The sequence below is a fragment of the Phacochoerus africanus genome, chromosome 8, assembly GCF_016906955.1.
Source record: "Phacochoerus africanus isolate WHEZ1 chromosome 8, ROS_Pafr_v1, whole genome shotgun sequence".
NCBI classification, from domain to species: domain Eukaryota; kingdom Metazoa; phylum Chordata; class Mammalia; order Artiodactyla; family Suidae; genus Phacochoerus; species Phacochoerus africanus.
In genome coordinates, this window is record NC_062551.1 from 88,215,827 (window position 1) to 88,232,559 (window position 16,733).

The 16,733-nt window shown below is 43.4% G+C and overlaps 1 protein-coding gene across 2 annotated transcripts in view; it reads left to right on the plus strand.

Annotated features, from left to right (window-relative positions):
• Positions 1-16,733, plus strand: part of KPNA6 (karyopherin subunit alpha 6) — a 46,057-nt gene that overhangs the window by 12,888 nt on the left and 16,436 nt on the right. The window contains exons 1-5 of one of the 2 annotated variants that reach the window (XM_047793042.1): positions 8,457-8,631; positions 12,812-12,945; positions 14,078-14,170; positions 14,837-14,936; positions 16,254-16,348. In XM_047793042.1, coding sequence (XP_047648998.1) covers positions 12,817-12,945; positions 14,078-14,170; positions 14,837-14,936; positions 16,254-16,348 — 417 coding nt within the window. In that variant the 5' untranslated portion in view covers positions 8,457-8,631; positions 12,812-12,816. Of the gene's footprint in view, positions 1-8,456; positions 8,632-12,811; positions 12,946-14,077; positions 14,171-14,836; positions 14,937-16,253; positions 16,349-16,733 lie in introns of those variants that run through there. The other variant, XM_047793041.1, reaches the window with a different exon arrangement.

Below are 16,733 nucleotides of genomic sequence, written 5' to 3' on the forward strand. Positions count from 1 at the left end.
TCGTGGCTCAGTGGGTTAAGGAGCCGGCATTGTCACTCTTGTGGCTCTGCTTACATCTGTGGTGCAGGTTCAATCCCTGGCCCAGGAGCTTCAGCATGCCATTAGCAAGGCCAGAAAAAAGAAGGGAATCTTTGGCACAGGTAAAAATAAGTTTACCAACCTGTTTTTGGGGAAGAGAAAGTTCATGATTGACTCTAAGACTAGTTGAATGGTAATGGCATTAACTATGAACTGGGGAAGTTAGGAGAAGAAACTGGTTTGAGGAGAGAAGGTGAGGTGGAGGTTGCCAGTAGGCATTTGGAAGTACACTTAACAGGCAGAGGTTGTGACAATAGATATTTGGTACTTGGTGTAAAGGTGATGGTTGAAGCTAAGGAGATCACATGGGAATGAGGCAGCTTCTGCTGAGGAGGACCAAAGGTAAATTTTTTTTTTTTTTTTTTTTGCTTTTTAGGGCCGCACCCACAGCATATGGAAGTTCCCAGGCTAGGGGTCCAGCCAGAGCTATAAGCTGACAGCCTATGCCACAGCAACAGCAACTCGGGATATGAGCTGTGTCTTCGAACTAAAACACAGCTCACGGCAACGAGGGATCCTTAACCCAGTGAACGAGGCCAGGGATTGAACCTGCATCCCCATGGATCCTAGTTGGGTTTGTTAACCGCCGAGCCACAATGGGAACTCCCTAAAGGTAGACTTTTGCTACACATTGACATTGAGAGATTGGCATTAGAAGAGGAACACAGTATGAAATGGAGAAGGAGTGGTCGGAAAGTTAAGAAAACTGGGAGGGTGGTGCTGTCAGAATCATAGGTTTCAAGAAGGCAAAGGTGATCATCAGTGACAAATTAGATAGTCAGATAGAATGAATACTGACAAGGTCACTGGGTTTAGCTGTCTAAAATGTTTTTTTCTGAGCTGTCTGTGCCCTGCAGCCTTTTTCTTTTCTTTTTTTTTTTTTTTATTTGCTTTTATTAATGTCTGTGTGTCTTGCAGTCTTAGAGCAGGGCTTTTGGCCGCACCCGAAGCATATGGAAATTCCCAAGCCAGGGATCAAACCCACGCTGCAGCAGCAACCCAGGGTGATAGAGTGATGATGCTGAATCCTTAACCTGCTGTGCCATAAGAGAACTTCTCAGCAGAGCATTTTTATTCACTTTTCATACCAATACTGGAGGAAACCTGTGGTTTCTGGGTTTCTAGGAAAAAATCTTCCTAAAATTTGCTTTTGGAAATTCTACTCCACTCCAGGCACAAGGAAGATTCCTTTGCTGTATACTTCTCCCCTTACACTTACTAGCAAACACTTGTTACCCAACTGTTATAGCTAGGTCTTTTGTCTGGGACAATGTAGAGGTTCAGTAAGCATTGAATAGATACAGATTGAATTGAACAGATACAGATTGTAAACAATGTAATGAAGGAACTAAAACAGGTGTTCTGATGGAAATAGAGCTGCTTACTTTGGGTTAGGATGACAGGGGATGGACCTAGCAGTTCTAAGAGCTAGGAAGGAGCATTGTGGGCATAAAGAAAACAGGAAATGTGAAGACTGTATCCAAAAACAGCTTGATAGTTTCCAAATACTGAGAGAGCCATTGTGACTGGTGCATATGATGACTGAGGGGGAAAAGTCTGATGACATGAGATGAAGATATAGGCAGCACCTTAAATTGTGAAGAAGATTTTACTTCTACATGGCGTCACTGGTGTGCTCTGGTCTTATTGTATGGTGATACATTTGGGGTGAGGAAGAGGTTGCGTTTGTAGTCAGGCAAGAGATGACAGTGACTTGGATTGGGTAAGAGAGATGTAAATACATTCAGGATACATTCAGGATTTGTCAGTAGATTAGATCAAAGAGGCGAGAGACAGGATAGCTTTTTTTAACCTAGGATTTGGATTAAGTAACTTGTAAATGCTGTTGCTGAATGGGGTTAGAAATCAAGTTAGTTTTGGATAGCAAAGTGAAGATTTCTATAGGAGGTTGAATATATGAGTCTGGGGTTTCTGGAAAAGGACTGGGCTGGAGACATAAACTTGGGAGGTATGGGAATGGATGAAATGACTTGAAAGAGTGAAGATAGGAACCAGTATGTAGATGTATGAAGGGAGGAGACATCAAGAAAGACAGAAGATCGGATGAGGTTGATTGAGGGTGGTGCCAAGAAAACTGAGAGGAGGGATTAGTAATTACTATTGCGGAGTTAAGAAAGGGACAGAAATTTCTATCCATTAGATATGGCAATGTGGAGGTTGTCAGTGATCTTGATAAAAGCAGTTTCTCTGGGGTAGAAGGAAAGGAAGTCAGATTTGAAGAGTTAGAAGGGCGAACAGAGCACACAGATTGAACAATATTGGCAATGCCTATTTTTTAAAGTTGGTTATTTCATTGTGTTATTATATCTTATACATAAAATATGTAATATTCAGGAAAAATGTCACATAAAATTTAAGTGAAGGGTATGTAGGTGACTTGCAAGAAGAGAGATGATTACCATCAAATTTAGTATCATCTGGGCAACCTGCCATTAGATGCCTCCTGATGTGATATAGTATGAAGCACCAAAATAACCTATATGTATCCTTGCTAAAAATATTTTTAAAAATTATTATAGTTGATTTACCGTGTTCTGTCAATTTCTGCTGTATAGCAAAGTGACCTGGTCATACATAGATAAATATGTGAGATATATATATATACACACACACATAAATAGATAGATAGATAGATAGACAGACACACACATATACATCTTAACTTGAGTCTGTTCTAGCCTCTAGACTTAACATCTATTTTACAGGAAACACAGGGGATAGGGGTATAAACTTAATGACACAAACCAAAATGTGGAGCATTCATTAAGACTACTCTCTTCACTGGGAATTCCCTTGTGGCACAGTGGGTTAAGGATCTGGCATTGGCAGTGCAGAAGCTTAGGTCGCTGCTGTGGCATGGGTTCAATCCCTGGCCAAAACTAGTCTCTTCAGAAAGTCAGTATCACAAGTAAATAAAAGGGGGTTGGTGGAGGAGGAGGACAGGGACTTGGTAGATAAAAAGTGAAGAAATGTTGGAAATTTTAAATTTTTTAATATTGTAATTTTAATTTTTTTTTTTTTTGTCTTTCATCTTTTGTCTTGTTAGGGCCACACCCGTGACGTATGGAGGTTCCCAGGCTAGGGGTCCAATCGGAGCTGTTGCTGTTGGCCTACGCCAGAGCCACAGCAGCACAGGATCCGAGCTGCATCTGTGACCTACACCACAGCTTATGGCAACACCAGATCCTTAACCCACTGAGCAAGGGCAGGGATCGAACCCGCAACCTCATGGTTCTTAGTCAGATTTGTTTCCACTGTGCCACGACAGGAACTCCAAATTTTTTTTTTTTTTTTTTTTTTAAGGGCTGCACCCACAGCGTATGGAAGTTCCCAGGCTAGGGGTCCGATCAGAGCTGTAGTTGCTGGCCACAGCCACAGCAACACCAGATCCGAGATGCATCTGTGACTTACACCATAGCTGATGGCAACACCAAATCCTTAACCCACTGAGTGAGGCTAGGGATTAAACCTGCATCCTCATGGACACTAGTCGAGTTCGTTCTTGCTGAACCACAATGGGAACTCCAACAAAATTTTATTCTCTCAAAGTTCTGGAGGCTGGAAGTACAAGATCAAGATGTTTGTTCTGGCTCATTGGGTTACAAACCCGACTAGACTCCATGAAGATACGGGTTCAATCCTTGGCCTCACTCAGTGGGTTGAGGATCCGACGTTGCCATGAGCTGTGGTATAGGTCGAAGATGTGGCTCAGATCCTGCGGTGCTGTGGCTGTGGCACAGGCCATCTCTGGTTGGACCCCTCCTGGGAACTTCCATATGCTGTGGGTGCGGCCCTAAGAAGCAGGAAGAAAGAGATTTGCAGTGTTGGCTTCTTCTAAGACCTCTCCTTAACATCCACATGGTGTTTTCCCTCTGTGTACATCTGTATCTTAATCTTCTCTTATGAGGGCCCTAGTCATATAGTAGTCATGTTGGATTAGGGCCTTACCTCAGTATCCTCATTTAATCATTTTTTTAAAGACTTTTATCTCCAAACACAATCACATTATGAGGTACTGGGGTTTAAGACTTCAACATATGAATTGGTGGGGAAAAAGAACAATTCAGGCCATAACAGGATCTATACTTATTTCATGTTATTATTGCTAGTCCTTGGTTCTAAGAGCTTAGAAAATATATGGGAACATTCAGAGTTCCTGTCGTGGCACGGTGGTTAGCGAATCTGACTAAGAACCATGAGATTGCGGGTTCGGTCCCTGGCCTTGCTCAGCAGGTTAAGGATCTGGCATTGCTGTGAGCTGTGGTGTAGGTTGCAGATGCTACTCAGATCCTGCGTTGCTGTAGCTCTGGTGTAGGCCGGTGGCTACAGCTCCGATTCAACCCCTGGCCCGGGAACCTCCATATGCCTCGGGAGCAGCCCAAGAAATGGCAAAAAGACAAAAAAAAAAAATGGGAGCATTAATACTTATTTTCTAGAAATCAGGCACAGGAGCTCCCTAGTGACTCAGGAGTTAAGAGTCTGGCTTTGTTACTGCTGTGGCTCTGGTTACAGCTGTGGCATGGGTTTGATCTCTGGCCCAAAAACTTCCACATGCCAAGGGGGCAGCCAAAAAAAAAAGAAAAAGAAATGAGAGGTACAACTTCAGAGACCTATTACTCACTTTGAGAGAGTTCCTTGATGAAGAAAACTCAAGAGTCTACCTGAGACAGTCAGTTGCTAGAAAAGGTATATTTATATTGTGGATTTCTTCATCCAGTCTCAGCAAGTAAGGGAGTGCTTGATGAAAGAGCCCCTATGCCTGCTGGTCCCCAAATGAGAGTCCAGCATTTCCTTTGGTTGCTTATTCCAGATAGGCTTCTGCAGATATTCCTCCTTCCAATCTAACCCCTCCTTGGCTTCTCCAGTGATGTCATAAGCAAATATTTGTGATAGTTTCTTGTCACCATGGTGACGAAAGAAGCACAATCTGGTTCTCCTTCCAGCTTCACTGTCAGCTCTGCTGGAAGGAAGGGACAGCCCTCTGGGGGAGCCCAGGTTCAGAGTCATGAAAAACCATGTGTCAGGTAGAGGGGCTCAGCAGTCCGCAGGGCTGCCTTTTGGAGTTTGTCATGTGCCTCTTACATCTCCAGGCACAGGGATAATCAGGGACGCTAAGGGGAGGCCACTGCAGTCCCTAGAACTTTTTTTAACAGTGAATCGACTTGGGCTTTGCCAAGTGCATGTGGCCTGGAAGCTTGCACATTCTTCGCCCCTGCCGCTGTTGGTTTGCCTGCCTGCTTCCCAGAAAGGACAGAGGCGCCTTCTCTAAAGTTTCCTTTCCTTAGTACCTCTAGCTCCAGAATTCAACTCGTTCTTCAACTTCCGTTTTTATTTCTCTTTCAGAATCTCTTAACAGACTACTTCCCCCCCTCACATTTATATACTTTGTTGTTCCATTTGTACTCCCAGGGTGATCCCCTGCTTGAACCAGCCTTACCTTTGGGAAATTTCTTTTTAAACTCATCACAGTCACCCCAAACCATTCCAGAAAAGGAGCAGTGATAGTGTTGTCCCTTTTCGTGTGCCTATAAAACTTATTTTTCCTCCTTTTGGTAATACTTTTGGTAACTCGGATTAGAAATTTAGAAGGTGGGAAATGCCTATAAAGGGGGAAACAAGTTGGTAAATCATCCTCTACTCAAACTTCGACATAATCAACTTCACTTTTATCAGTCTTTTAAATACTGAGATTGTCTTAAAAATGTAAATATTGGATAAAATATGATCAAGTCACCACAGCCACAGGAGAAAACAACAGTGAGGTTTGGAAGGAAGAAGTTTATTATACTCACAGGTCTGGGGGTGGGGTGAGTCGCAGGTCACCACATCCCACACAGGGTCACAGAGGCAAATGCCAGGGTGGTCAGGAGGCAGAAGGGGCAGGAGCAAGCAAGAGGTTTAGGCCAGAGCCTTTTTGGGGTTTCAGAGGGAAAGAGAAGGCAAGGCAGAATAAACAGTTTAGGATTGGCTAATTTGAATATTTCTGGAAGGCTTGGGGTTATGGGAATACCTTCTGGTTGTCTGCTACCTTGGGGACCCTGGGATGATGTAGCAGAGGAATATTGCCTCCTGGGTGTACAGGCAAGATAAAGGAGATAAGCCTCTGGATTGGATTGGTTCCTTTGCAAAGGCATGCTCTTAGGCAAATTGTTAGCTTTAGGAATTAGCTAGCTGTGGGAGTGGCAGTCTCTCCCCTCAAGTGCCAGAACACAGAAAATAAAGTATGGTTAATATAATTGGTCCTATGATGAATGAATGCAGATAGACAAATACGAAATCTTTTTTTAAAAAATATAGTTAGGAGGGGAGTTCCCGTCATGGCGCAGTGGTTAACGAATCCGACTAGGAGCCATGAGGTTGCGGGTTCGATCCCTGCCCTTGCTCAGTGGGTTAACGATCCAGTGTTGCCATGAGCTGTGGTGTAGGTCGCAGACACAGCTCGGATCCCGCGTTGCTGTGGCTCTGGCGCAGGCTGGCAGCTACAGCTCCGATTAGACCCCTAGCCTGGGAACCTCCCATGTGCCGCAGGAGCGGCCCAAGAAATGGCAAAAAAAAAAAAAAAAATATATATATATATATATATATATATATATATATATAGTTAGGAGTTCCCACTGTGGCACAGTGGGTTAAGAATCCGACTGCAGAGGCTCAGGTCACTCTGAAGGTGTAGGTTTGATCCCTGGCCTGAAGAGTTCCCAATTGTGGCTCAGCAGGTTAAGAACCTGACACATTGTCCTTGAGAATGCAGGTTTAATCCCTGGCCTTGCTCAGTGGGTTAAGGATCCAGCATTGCCATAAGCTGCTGCATAGGTCACAGATGCAGCTCAGATCCATTGTGGCTGTGGTATAGGCTTGCAACTCCAGCTCCAATTCGACCCCTAGCCCAGGAATTTCCATATGCCCCAGGCACAGCCCTGAAAAAAAAAAAAGGAAAAAATAAACTGACTTTTTTAAAAAAGGCTAATTTTATATAGCATCTTTTCATGTGCCTGTTGGCCATTTGTGTATTATCCTAGAGAAATGTCTATTCAAGTCCTTTGCCCTTTTTTTTTCTTTTTTTTTTTTTTCTTTTCTGTCTTTTAGGGCCACACCTGAGGCATTTGAAGGTTCCCAGGCTAGGGGTCTAGTTGGAACTGAAGCCACCAGCCTACACCAGAGCCATAGCAACTCGGGATCTGAGACGCATCTGCAAGTTATACCACAGCTCACGGCAACACTGGATCCTTAACCCACTGAGTGAGGCCAGGGATTGAATCCGAATCCTCATGGATGCTAGTCGGGTTTGCTAATTGCTGAGCCACGACAGAATTTCCTCCTTTGCCTATTTTTTTTTTTTTTTGTCTTTTTGCCATTTCTTGGGCCACTCCCGTGGCATATGGAGGTTTCCAGGCTAGGGGTCCAATCGACCTACGCCTACGCCAGAGCCACAGCGACTCCTTCGCCTACGCCTACGCCAGAGCCACAGCGACTCCTTTGCCTATTTTTAAATTGGATTGTTTGTCTTTTTGTTGTTAACTTATAGAAATTCTTTATATATTTTGGATATTAAACCTTTCTCAGATAGGTGATTTGGAAATAATTTCTCCTGAAAGTTGTCTTTTTACTCTCTTATGTCTCTCTCTTTTTTTTTTTCTTTGCTTCTGCTTTTGATGTTAAAGCCAAGAATCCACTGCAAAATCCAAGATGATAAAAATTTACCCCTATGTTTTTTTCTTAGAGTTTTATGGTCTTAGCTTGTGTATTTAGGTCACTGATGCATTTTCATTTTTTTAATTTATTTTTTTTCTTATTTTGTTGGTGCATTTTTAATTTTTTTTCCTTTTTGCAGCTGCACCAACAGCATACAGAAATTCCTGGACCAGGGGTCAAATTGGAGCCACATCTGCAACCTACACCACAGCTTTCGGCAACACCAGATTCTCAACCCACTGAGCGAGGCCAGGGGTTGAACCTGCATCCTCAGGGAGACAGCTCCAAGTCCTTAACCTGCTGAGTTTTTTTTGTTTTGTTTTTGTTTTTGTTGTCTTTTTAGGGCTGAAATTGTGACACGTGGAAGTTCCCAGGCTAGGGGTCATGTCAGAACTTTGGCCTCCAGCCTATACCACAGCCACAGCAATGCGAGATCTGAGCCACATTAAGGTTTTTTTTGTTTTTGCTTTTTAGGCCTGCGTCCTGTTCCCAGGCTGGGGGTCGAATTGGAGCTGCAGCTGCCGGCCTGCACCACAGCCACAGCAACTCAGTATCCAAGCCTCGTCTGTGACCTACACCACAGCTCATCAAATCCTTAACCCACTGAGCAAGGCCAGGGATTGAACTCATATCCTCATGGATCCTAGTCGGGTTTGTTAATCGCTGAGCCATGAAGAGAACGCCTAAGTTTTTTATATGATAGCAGCTAGGGGTCTGACTTCATTTTTTGGATCTGAAAATTTAGTTGTCTTAGCACCTTTTGTTGAAGAGACCATTCTTATTACATTGAATGGACTTGACACCCTTGTCAAAAATCAATTGGCTGACTGCCATGGATGTGTGAGTTTTTCTGGACTCTCGATTCTGTTCCATTGAGCAATGTATTTATCCTTATGCCAATACCACACTTTTTCTTTCTTTCTTTTTTTTTTTTTTTGTTTCTGCTTTTTTAGGGCCACACCTGTGGCATATGGAGGTTCCCAGGCCAGGGTTTGTATTGGAGCTGTAGCTGCTGACCTATACCTGAGCCACAGCAATGCCAGATTCGAGCCGAGTCTGCAATCTGTACCACAGCTTACAGCGACATCATCCTTAACCCACTGAGTGAGGCCAGGGATCGAACCTGAAACCTCATGGTTCCTAGTCAGATTCATTTCCACTGAACCACAATGGGAACTCTGCCAATACCACACTTTTGATTATTGTATCTTTGCAGTAAGTTATGGAATCAGGAGGTGTGAGTTCTCCAACTTTATTATTTTAAGTGACATGTAGATTCCCAGGTTAGGGGTCAAATCAGAGCTACAGCTCCTGGCCTACACCACAACCACAGCAACGTAATCCATTAACTTTTATTTGTGGTTTGGGGTAGACAGTAAGTCTTTACAGACATCATATAGTTGAATCTTTTTTTTTTTTTTTTTTGTAATCCTCTGCCAGTCCCTGCCTTTTGACTGGAGAGTTTAGTCCATTTAAGTGTAATGTAATTGCTGATAAGAAAAGACTTCTGCCATTTTCCTCCTTTTTCCTTTTTTTTCTTAATAATAGCTTTATTGGCATAGAATTCACACTCTACACAATTCAGCCACTTAAAGGGTACATATATTTTCAGTTGATATTCTCATTTTGTTCAACATTTTCCTGATTTCCTTAGTTGTTTGTCCATATTTTTCATTGGCTCATTGAATGTATTAAGGATAGTTGTTTGAAAGTCTTTTTCTTAGTTTGTCTAGTGTCTAGGCTTCCTAAGGGAAAGTTTCTGTCCATTTATTTTGTGCTGTTGAATGGGCTGTATTTTCCTATTTCTTTGTATACCTTGTAATTCTTTTTTTTAAACCAAAAACTGTAGAGGTTCCCACTGTTAGTGCAACAGTATTGGTGGTGTCCCTGCAGTGCCAGGACACAGGTTAAACCCCTAGCCTGGCATAGTGGATTAAAAGATCTGGATTAACACAACTGCAGTGTATGTTGCACCTGTGGCTCAGATATGATCCCTGGCTCAGGAACTCCATATGCCATGGGGTGGCCAAAAAAGGGAACAACAACAACAAAAAAGAATCCAACTGCAGCAGTTTGGGTTGTTGCAGAGGTGTGGGTTCAATCCCCAGTCCAGTAGAGTGGGTTGGTTAAAGGATCCAAGGTTGCCACTCTTCAGCACAGGTCGCAACTATGGCTTGGATTCGATCCCTGGCCTAGGAATTCCATATGTCATGGGCTCAGCCAAACAAAACAAAACAACTGGACTTTTTTTTTTTTTTTTTTGGTCTTTTTAAGGCCACACATGTGGCATATGGAGTTTCCCAGGCTGGGGGTCAAATCAGAGCTGTAACCACTGGCCTACACTACAGCCACAGCAACCCCAGTTCGTGCCACTTCTGCAACCTACACTGCATCTCACGGCAATGCCAGATCCTTAATGCACTGAGCGAGGCCAAGGATCAAACCTGCATCCTCATGGATACTAGTCAGGTTCGTTTTCCCCTGAGCCATGACGGGAAATCCCCAACTGGACTTTTGACTATAATGTTTTAACACTGGAAATCAGTTTGTTTACATTTGCCTTTTGAGGGGGTGCTGTGCCTATGATGTGCAGAAGTTCCCTGGACCAGGGACCAAACCCACACCACAGCAGTGACGATGCTAGATCCTTAACCAGCTGAGCCTCCAGGGAACTCCTATTATATATTCTTGGGTCTTTTTTCTCTCTTTGCTTGCTTTCTTTTGAACTGTTTTTTATAATTCCCCTATTATCTTCTTGGGATTTAAGGGAGTTTTACCTACTTTTTACCATCTCTAATATTCTTCCTTTTGTGAATTTCTGAACTTCCATCAGGTATAATTTTCCTCCTACTTGAAGAACTTTAGAAGTCTGTTTCACTTTCATTTTTGAAAGTATTTTCAGGAGTTCCCATCATGGCTCAGTGGTTAATGAATCTGACTAGGAACCATGAGGTTTCGGGTTCCATCCCTTGCCTCGTTCAGTGGATTGGGGATCCAGCATTGCCGTGAGCTGTGGTGTGGGTTTCATACGCGGCTCAGATCCCATGTTGCTGTGGTTCTGGCGTAGGCGGGCAGCTACAGCTCTGATTCGACCTCTAGCCTGGGAACCTCCATATGCCTCGGGAGAGGCCCTAGAAAAGGCAGAAAGACAAAAAAAAAAGAATGGGCTTCATTAGCCCATTAAAAAAAAAAGAAAGTATTTTCAGAGTTCCTCTCGTGGCTTAGTGTGAGTTTGATATCTGGCCTCACTCAGTGTGTTAATGATCCATTGTTGCCACAAACTGTGGCATAGGTCACAGCTGTGGCTTAGATCTGGCTTGGCTGTGGCTGTGGTGTAGGCCAGCAGCTGCAGCTCTGATTCGACCCCTAGACTGGGACTTCCATGTTTCATGAGTGCGATGTAAAAAGAAAAGGAAAAAAAAAAAGCAGTGGAGGAAAAAAAGTATTTTCACTGGGTATGGAATTCTAGTTTGAGAAGTTCTCATTGTGGCTCAGCAGAAACGAATCCAGCTGGTAACCATGAGGTTGTGGATTTGATCCGTGGCCTTGCTCAGTGTGTTAAGGATCCAGCAGCATTGCTGTAAGCTATGGTGTAGGTTGCAGACTCAGTTCAAACCTAGCGTTGATGTGGCTGTGGTGTAGGCCGGCTGCTGTAGCTGTGATTTGACCCCTAGCCTAGGAACCTCTGTATGCCGCGGGTGCGGCCTTAAAAAGCAAAAAAGAAAAAAAAAATTCTAGTTTGATAGCTTTTTTTTCTTTCAGTTGCTTCATTATCTTCTGACCTGTATAGATAGGTTCAAGAAGTCATGTCATATCTTTATAATGAATCTTTCTGGCTGATTATCACTAATTTTCATGAATTTGACTCATGTGCTTTACTGTGATTTTCTTTGTTTTTAAACATGTTTAAGGTTTATTTTGGTTTCTTGGGTTTGTAAAGTCAAATTTGGGAAATTTTTCAGTCTTCGATTCTTTTTTTTTTTTTTTTTGGTCTTTTTGTTGTTGTTGTTGCTATTTCTTGGGCTGCTCCCTCAGCATATGGAGGTTCCCAGGCTAGGGGTCTAATCGGAGCTGTAGCCACCGGCCTACGCCAGAACCACAGCAACACGGGATCCGAGCTGCGTCTGCAACCTACACCACAGCTCATGGCAACGCCGGATCGTTAACCCACTGAGCAAGGGCAGGGACCGAACCCGCAACCTCATGGTTCCTAGTCGGATTTGTTAACCACTGCGCCACGACGGGAACTCAGTCTTCAATTCTTAATGTTTTTCTGTCCCTCTCCCTAATTTTTCCCCTGAAGTCTTACTTATGTTTTTAAGCTTTTAGTAGCCTTTTCCTGTTCTAAGTAGTACTTCACATGTATATAAAGCTGTTTAATCCTTCTAACAACTCTAGGAAGTAGAAACTATTATATTCCTGTTTTAAAGATGAGATCCTGAGGCATAGAGGGTAAAGCAACTTGTTGAAATATGCACAGCTAACAAGTAGAAGAGCCAGAATTTGAAACCACACACTCTGCCTCAAGGGCTGTATCTTTTAATACTTTACATATAGCAATTGCTGTAATAGCACTTACTTAATAAGCTTATTATGATTAAAGGAGACAGTGTGTATTGGTGTGGGGATGGTACTAGAGAAGTCAGGTGCACTTGCTGTGATTATTAGGCCTCCTTGGAAAGCTATGGGTCCTCTGAGTAGGGGAGGGTGGGTAGGAGAGAAGCAAGAGAGAAGGAAATGTTAGCTTCCTAAAAAGGCTTTGCCGGGAGTTCCCATTGTGGCTGAGCAGATTAAGGACCTGACATTGTCTTTGTGAGGGTGTGGGTTTGATCCCTGGCCTCACTCCATGGGTTAAAGGTCTGGCATTGCTGTGGCTGTGGTATAGGCCGGCCTCTGCAGCTCCATTTTGACCCTCAACCCTGGGAACTTCCATTTGTTGCAAGTGCAGCCGTTTAAAAATAAATAAATTTAAAAAAAAAAAAAAGCCTTTGCCACTGTGTTTGTATCTTCCCTTCTTTAGAGACCATGGCGAGCCCAGGAAAAGACAATTATCGAATGAAGAGCTATAAGAACAATGCCCTAAACCCTGAGGAAATGAGGCGAAGAAGAGAGGAAGAGGGCATTCAACTCCGGAAGCAGAAACGGGAGCAACAAGTGGGTTAACCTGAGTATTTTCCAATATGCCTTCAGGGAAGCGGTCCAGCAGCCCTGGTTGGCCTCCACTTTGCACTCTCTCTCCTTGGGAAAGTGGCTTAGCTTTGTGGGCCTCCTATCCAATTTCATGTTGAAAGTTTTGAGAAAGAACTGCCCCTTATTCCTTTTCCATAACTTAGAACAACTTGGACATCATTTATGTCTTCAAAATAACACTCTAGTGCTAACCCCTTGTTGCCTTCTTTTTTTTAATTAAAGTATAGTTGATTTGCAAAGTTATGCTAATTTCTGCCGTACAGCAAAGTGGCTTGATTATTCTTTTTTTAAAAAATATTCCTTGTTTTTTAAAAAATAATTCCTTTCTGTTATGGTTTATCCCAGGAAACTGGATATAGTTCCCTGTGCTACACATTAGGACCCCATTGCTTATCCAATCTAAATGTAATAGTTTACATCTACTGCAATCCATCCCTCTCCCTCTCACCTCCCCCTTGGCAACCACAAGTCTGTTCTCTCTGTCCGTGAGTCTGGTTCTGTTTTGTAGATAGGTTCATTTGTGCCATATTTTAGATTCCACATATAAGTGATATCATATGGTGTTTGTCTTTCTCTTCCTGACTTACTTCACTTAGTATGAGAATCTCTAGTTGCAGACTTCTCTTTTTTTACCCAATAGTCAATATTAAGTCTGGCCTTCGAGGCACAGCCCCAAGCCTGGCCCTTTAAGAAGTTTGTCAGCCATTCTGGACCGTGTTGTTGCTATCTCTAGAGTCCATTCTTTTAAGTCTCCCTAGAACTGAGACTGTATTAATGCCTCATCATCTATGTTTTGCCACACCAAATTGGTTCCTTCTCAGGTCTAGATGCTAACCTTCAAAGCCTTTATACTCATCGCCTTTTATACAAAAGTCACAGAAATTGTAAAAGATTTTTTTGCTGATAGAAATGTCCTCCAAAAATGTGAACAATTAGATACAACATAGAAAGTAAAGCCCTTGAATAGCTTTCCATATCAGTATATTAAGCTTGGCATTTTCTCATAAATAGCATTTCCTTGACAGTTACGCCATAATTTAACATTGTCTTAGTTTCGGTGAGTAGGCTTACCACCATCTCTTCTCTCTGCTTTTAGCTTTTTAAACGGAGAAATGTGGAGCTGATTAATGAAGAAGCTGCCATGTTCGATAGTCTCCTCATGGACTCCTATGTGAGCTCTACCACGGGGGTAAGACCCTTGCATGTGCTTCAGGCAGACTTGGAAAATACTTCCTTCTACAGAACAGAAATTGGGCAGTTCTCATCATCTTGTAGCTTTACCAACAACCATGAACGTTTGTCTTTATTCCATGCATCCATTTGTAGCTGGTCAGCTTAAGGAGTCAACGAGCATTCATCTCTGATGGAAGCACCAGAGGAAACATTTAAGGGAAGCCATCGCTTGCCTCAGAGGTTGAGAATCGCTTCCAGATGTCCCAGTTTGGAACAGCTGTGGCTTACACAGACACCTTCTGAGCCTGCTGTTAGGCCTTCCTTTTGCCCTCAAGTCTTTGGGAAGCAGGATGCCAAGCAGAATTGTGGCTCACATATGGCTCTAGTGTTGGTTTGCAAAGTCTTGAACCTGGGAGTTCCCATCGTGGTGCAGTGGAAACAAATCTGACTAGGAACCGTGAAGTTGTGGGTTCGATCCCTGACCTCACTCAGTGGGTTAAGCATCCAGTGTTGCCGTGAGCTGTGGTGTAGGTCGCAGATGCAGCTCGGATCTGGCTTTTCTGTGGCTAGGGCCAGCAGCCACAGCTCCAATTAGACCCCTAGCCTGGGAACCTCTATATGCCATGAGTGTGGCCCTGAAAAAGCCAAAAAAAAAGTCTCTAACCTGTTTTTTATGTTCTAGGAGAGTGTGATCACAAGAGAGATGGTGGAGATGTTGTTTTCTGATGATTCTGACCTGCAGTTAGCAACCACACAGAAATTCCGGAAACTGCTCTCCAAAGGTACAGAGCCTAGGCCTCCCTAAAGAGGCCCTGCATGAGTTAGCCTCTTGTTTCTTCTCATTCACCTCAGCTTTTCCACTTCATTCATTCTGCTTTAGCCCTACTGGCTTTGGGGTCCTTGGGTCCTTGCACAAGCCAGGCACATTCTTACCTTTGCATTGGCTATTCCCTCCACCTCATAGCCTTTATGTTCAGATGTCTATGTGACAGCTGCTTCTTTTCTATAATCAGATCCTATCTACATGGCAAAGCCTACCCCTGTCACCCTGTCTAAAATTGTAACTCCCTACCCCTGCAGCCGTTTTTTTTTTTTTTTTTTTTTTTTTTTTTGGCCATGGCATGCAGAATTTCCTGGGCCAGGAGTCCAACCTGTGCCACAGCAACAGCCTAAGCCATACCAGTAACAATACCGGATCCTTAACTGCTGTAGGGATTCCTCTCCTACAGCATTTTTTAATTTCCTTACCCTGCCCTATCCCTTTTTTTTTTTTTTTTTCTTTACTTTCTCTAATATAACAGAATGTCTCTCCTCACTAGGATACAGGTTCTATGAGAGTGGAGACTTGGTTTTGTTCACTATTGTATCCTTAGTACCTAGAACTGTGTCTGGCACATAGTTCACACTCAGTGAGAATTTGACATATGATGGGAAAAATACTCCTTGACTTTTCTTCCTCCCAAGAAAGGACTGCCAGTCTAAGAAGGGACGTGTTTAGACTAGAGTTGCTCCTTCCCTTGTCTTCTCTTCCTTAATTCCTTATTTGCTTAGGTTAGTAAGGTTACTTACTCACTTAGGTTTAGGAAGCCAAAGTTGAGCATACTTAGATTAGGATTGACTTTTTAGCATCCTAGATGTTTTATACAGTTCAAAAATGACCAGCTGGGAGTTCCCGTCGTGGCGCAGTGGTTAATGAATCCGACTAGGAACCATGAGGTTGCGGGTTCGATCCCTGCCCTTGCTCAGTGGGTTAACGATCCGGCGTTGCCGTGAGCTGTGGTGTAGGTTGCAGACGCGGCTCGGATCCCGCGTTGCTGTGGCTCTGGCGTAGGCCGGTGGCTACAGCTCCGATTAGACCCCTAGCCTGGGAACCTCCATATGCCGCGGGAGCGGCCCAAGAAATAGCAACAACAAAAACAACAACGACAAAAAAAAAAAATGACCAGCTGTTGTTAACACTGCCTCACCAAAAGGGAACCTGGGAATGTTTATAATAATGGTAGTCAGAGAATCTAGGAAGGATGGGGGACTGACCCCAGTGAATGCATCAGCCAAAGCCTATCCTGACTTTTTCTCTCCTTCCTTTGTCCCTTTTCCAGAGCCTAGTCCTCCAATAGATGAAGTTATCAATACTCCAGGAGTGGTGGATCGGTTTGTGGAGTTTCTGAAGAGGAATGAGAATTGTACATTACAGGTGAGGCCTGAGGTAGAGAGGTACTGGATGAAAGCCCTTTTGCCAAGAAATTGCAGCGAGATGTTTCTATAGACATGTCTCCTGGGATATAGTCAAGCTATTGAGGAAATATTTATGAGATGCTGTTACCTCAGAGGCCTTGGCCTCAAATAAGAGAGCCACAGGCTGTTCCCTAAGACAATCTCAAAGCAAAGATACCAGACTATGAGACTGATTATTCAGAGGTTATATTATAAATTATAAATATATAATGCAAATTAAAGGTTCTGAGAGTTCCAGTTGTGGCTCAGGGGGTTAAGAACCCAACATGGCGTCCTGAAGGATGTGGGTTCATTCCCTGGCCTCGATCAGTTGGTTAAGGATCTGGCGTTGCTGCAAGCCATGG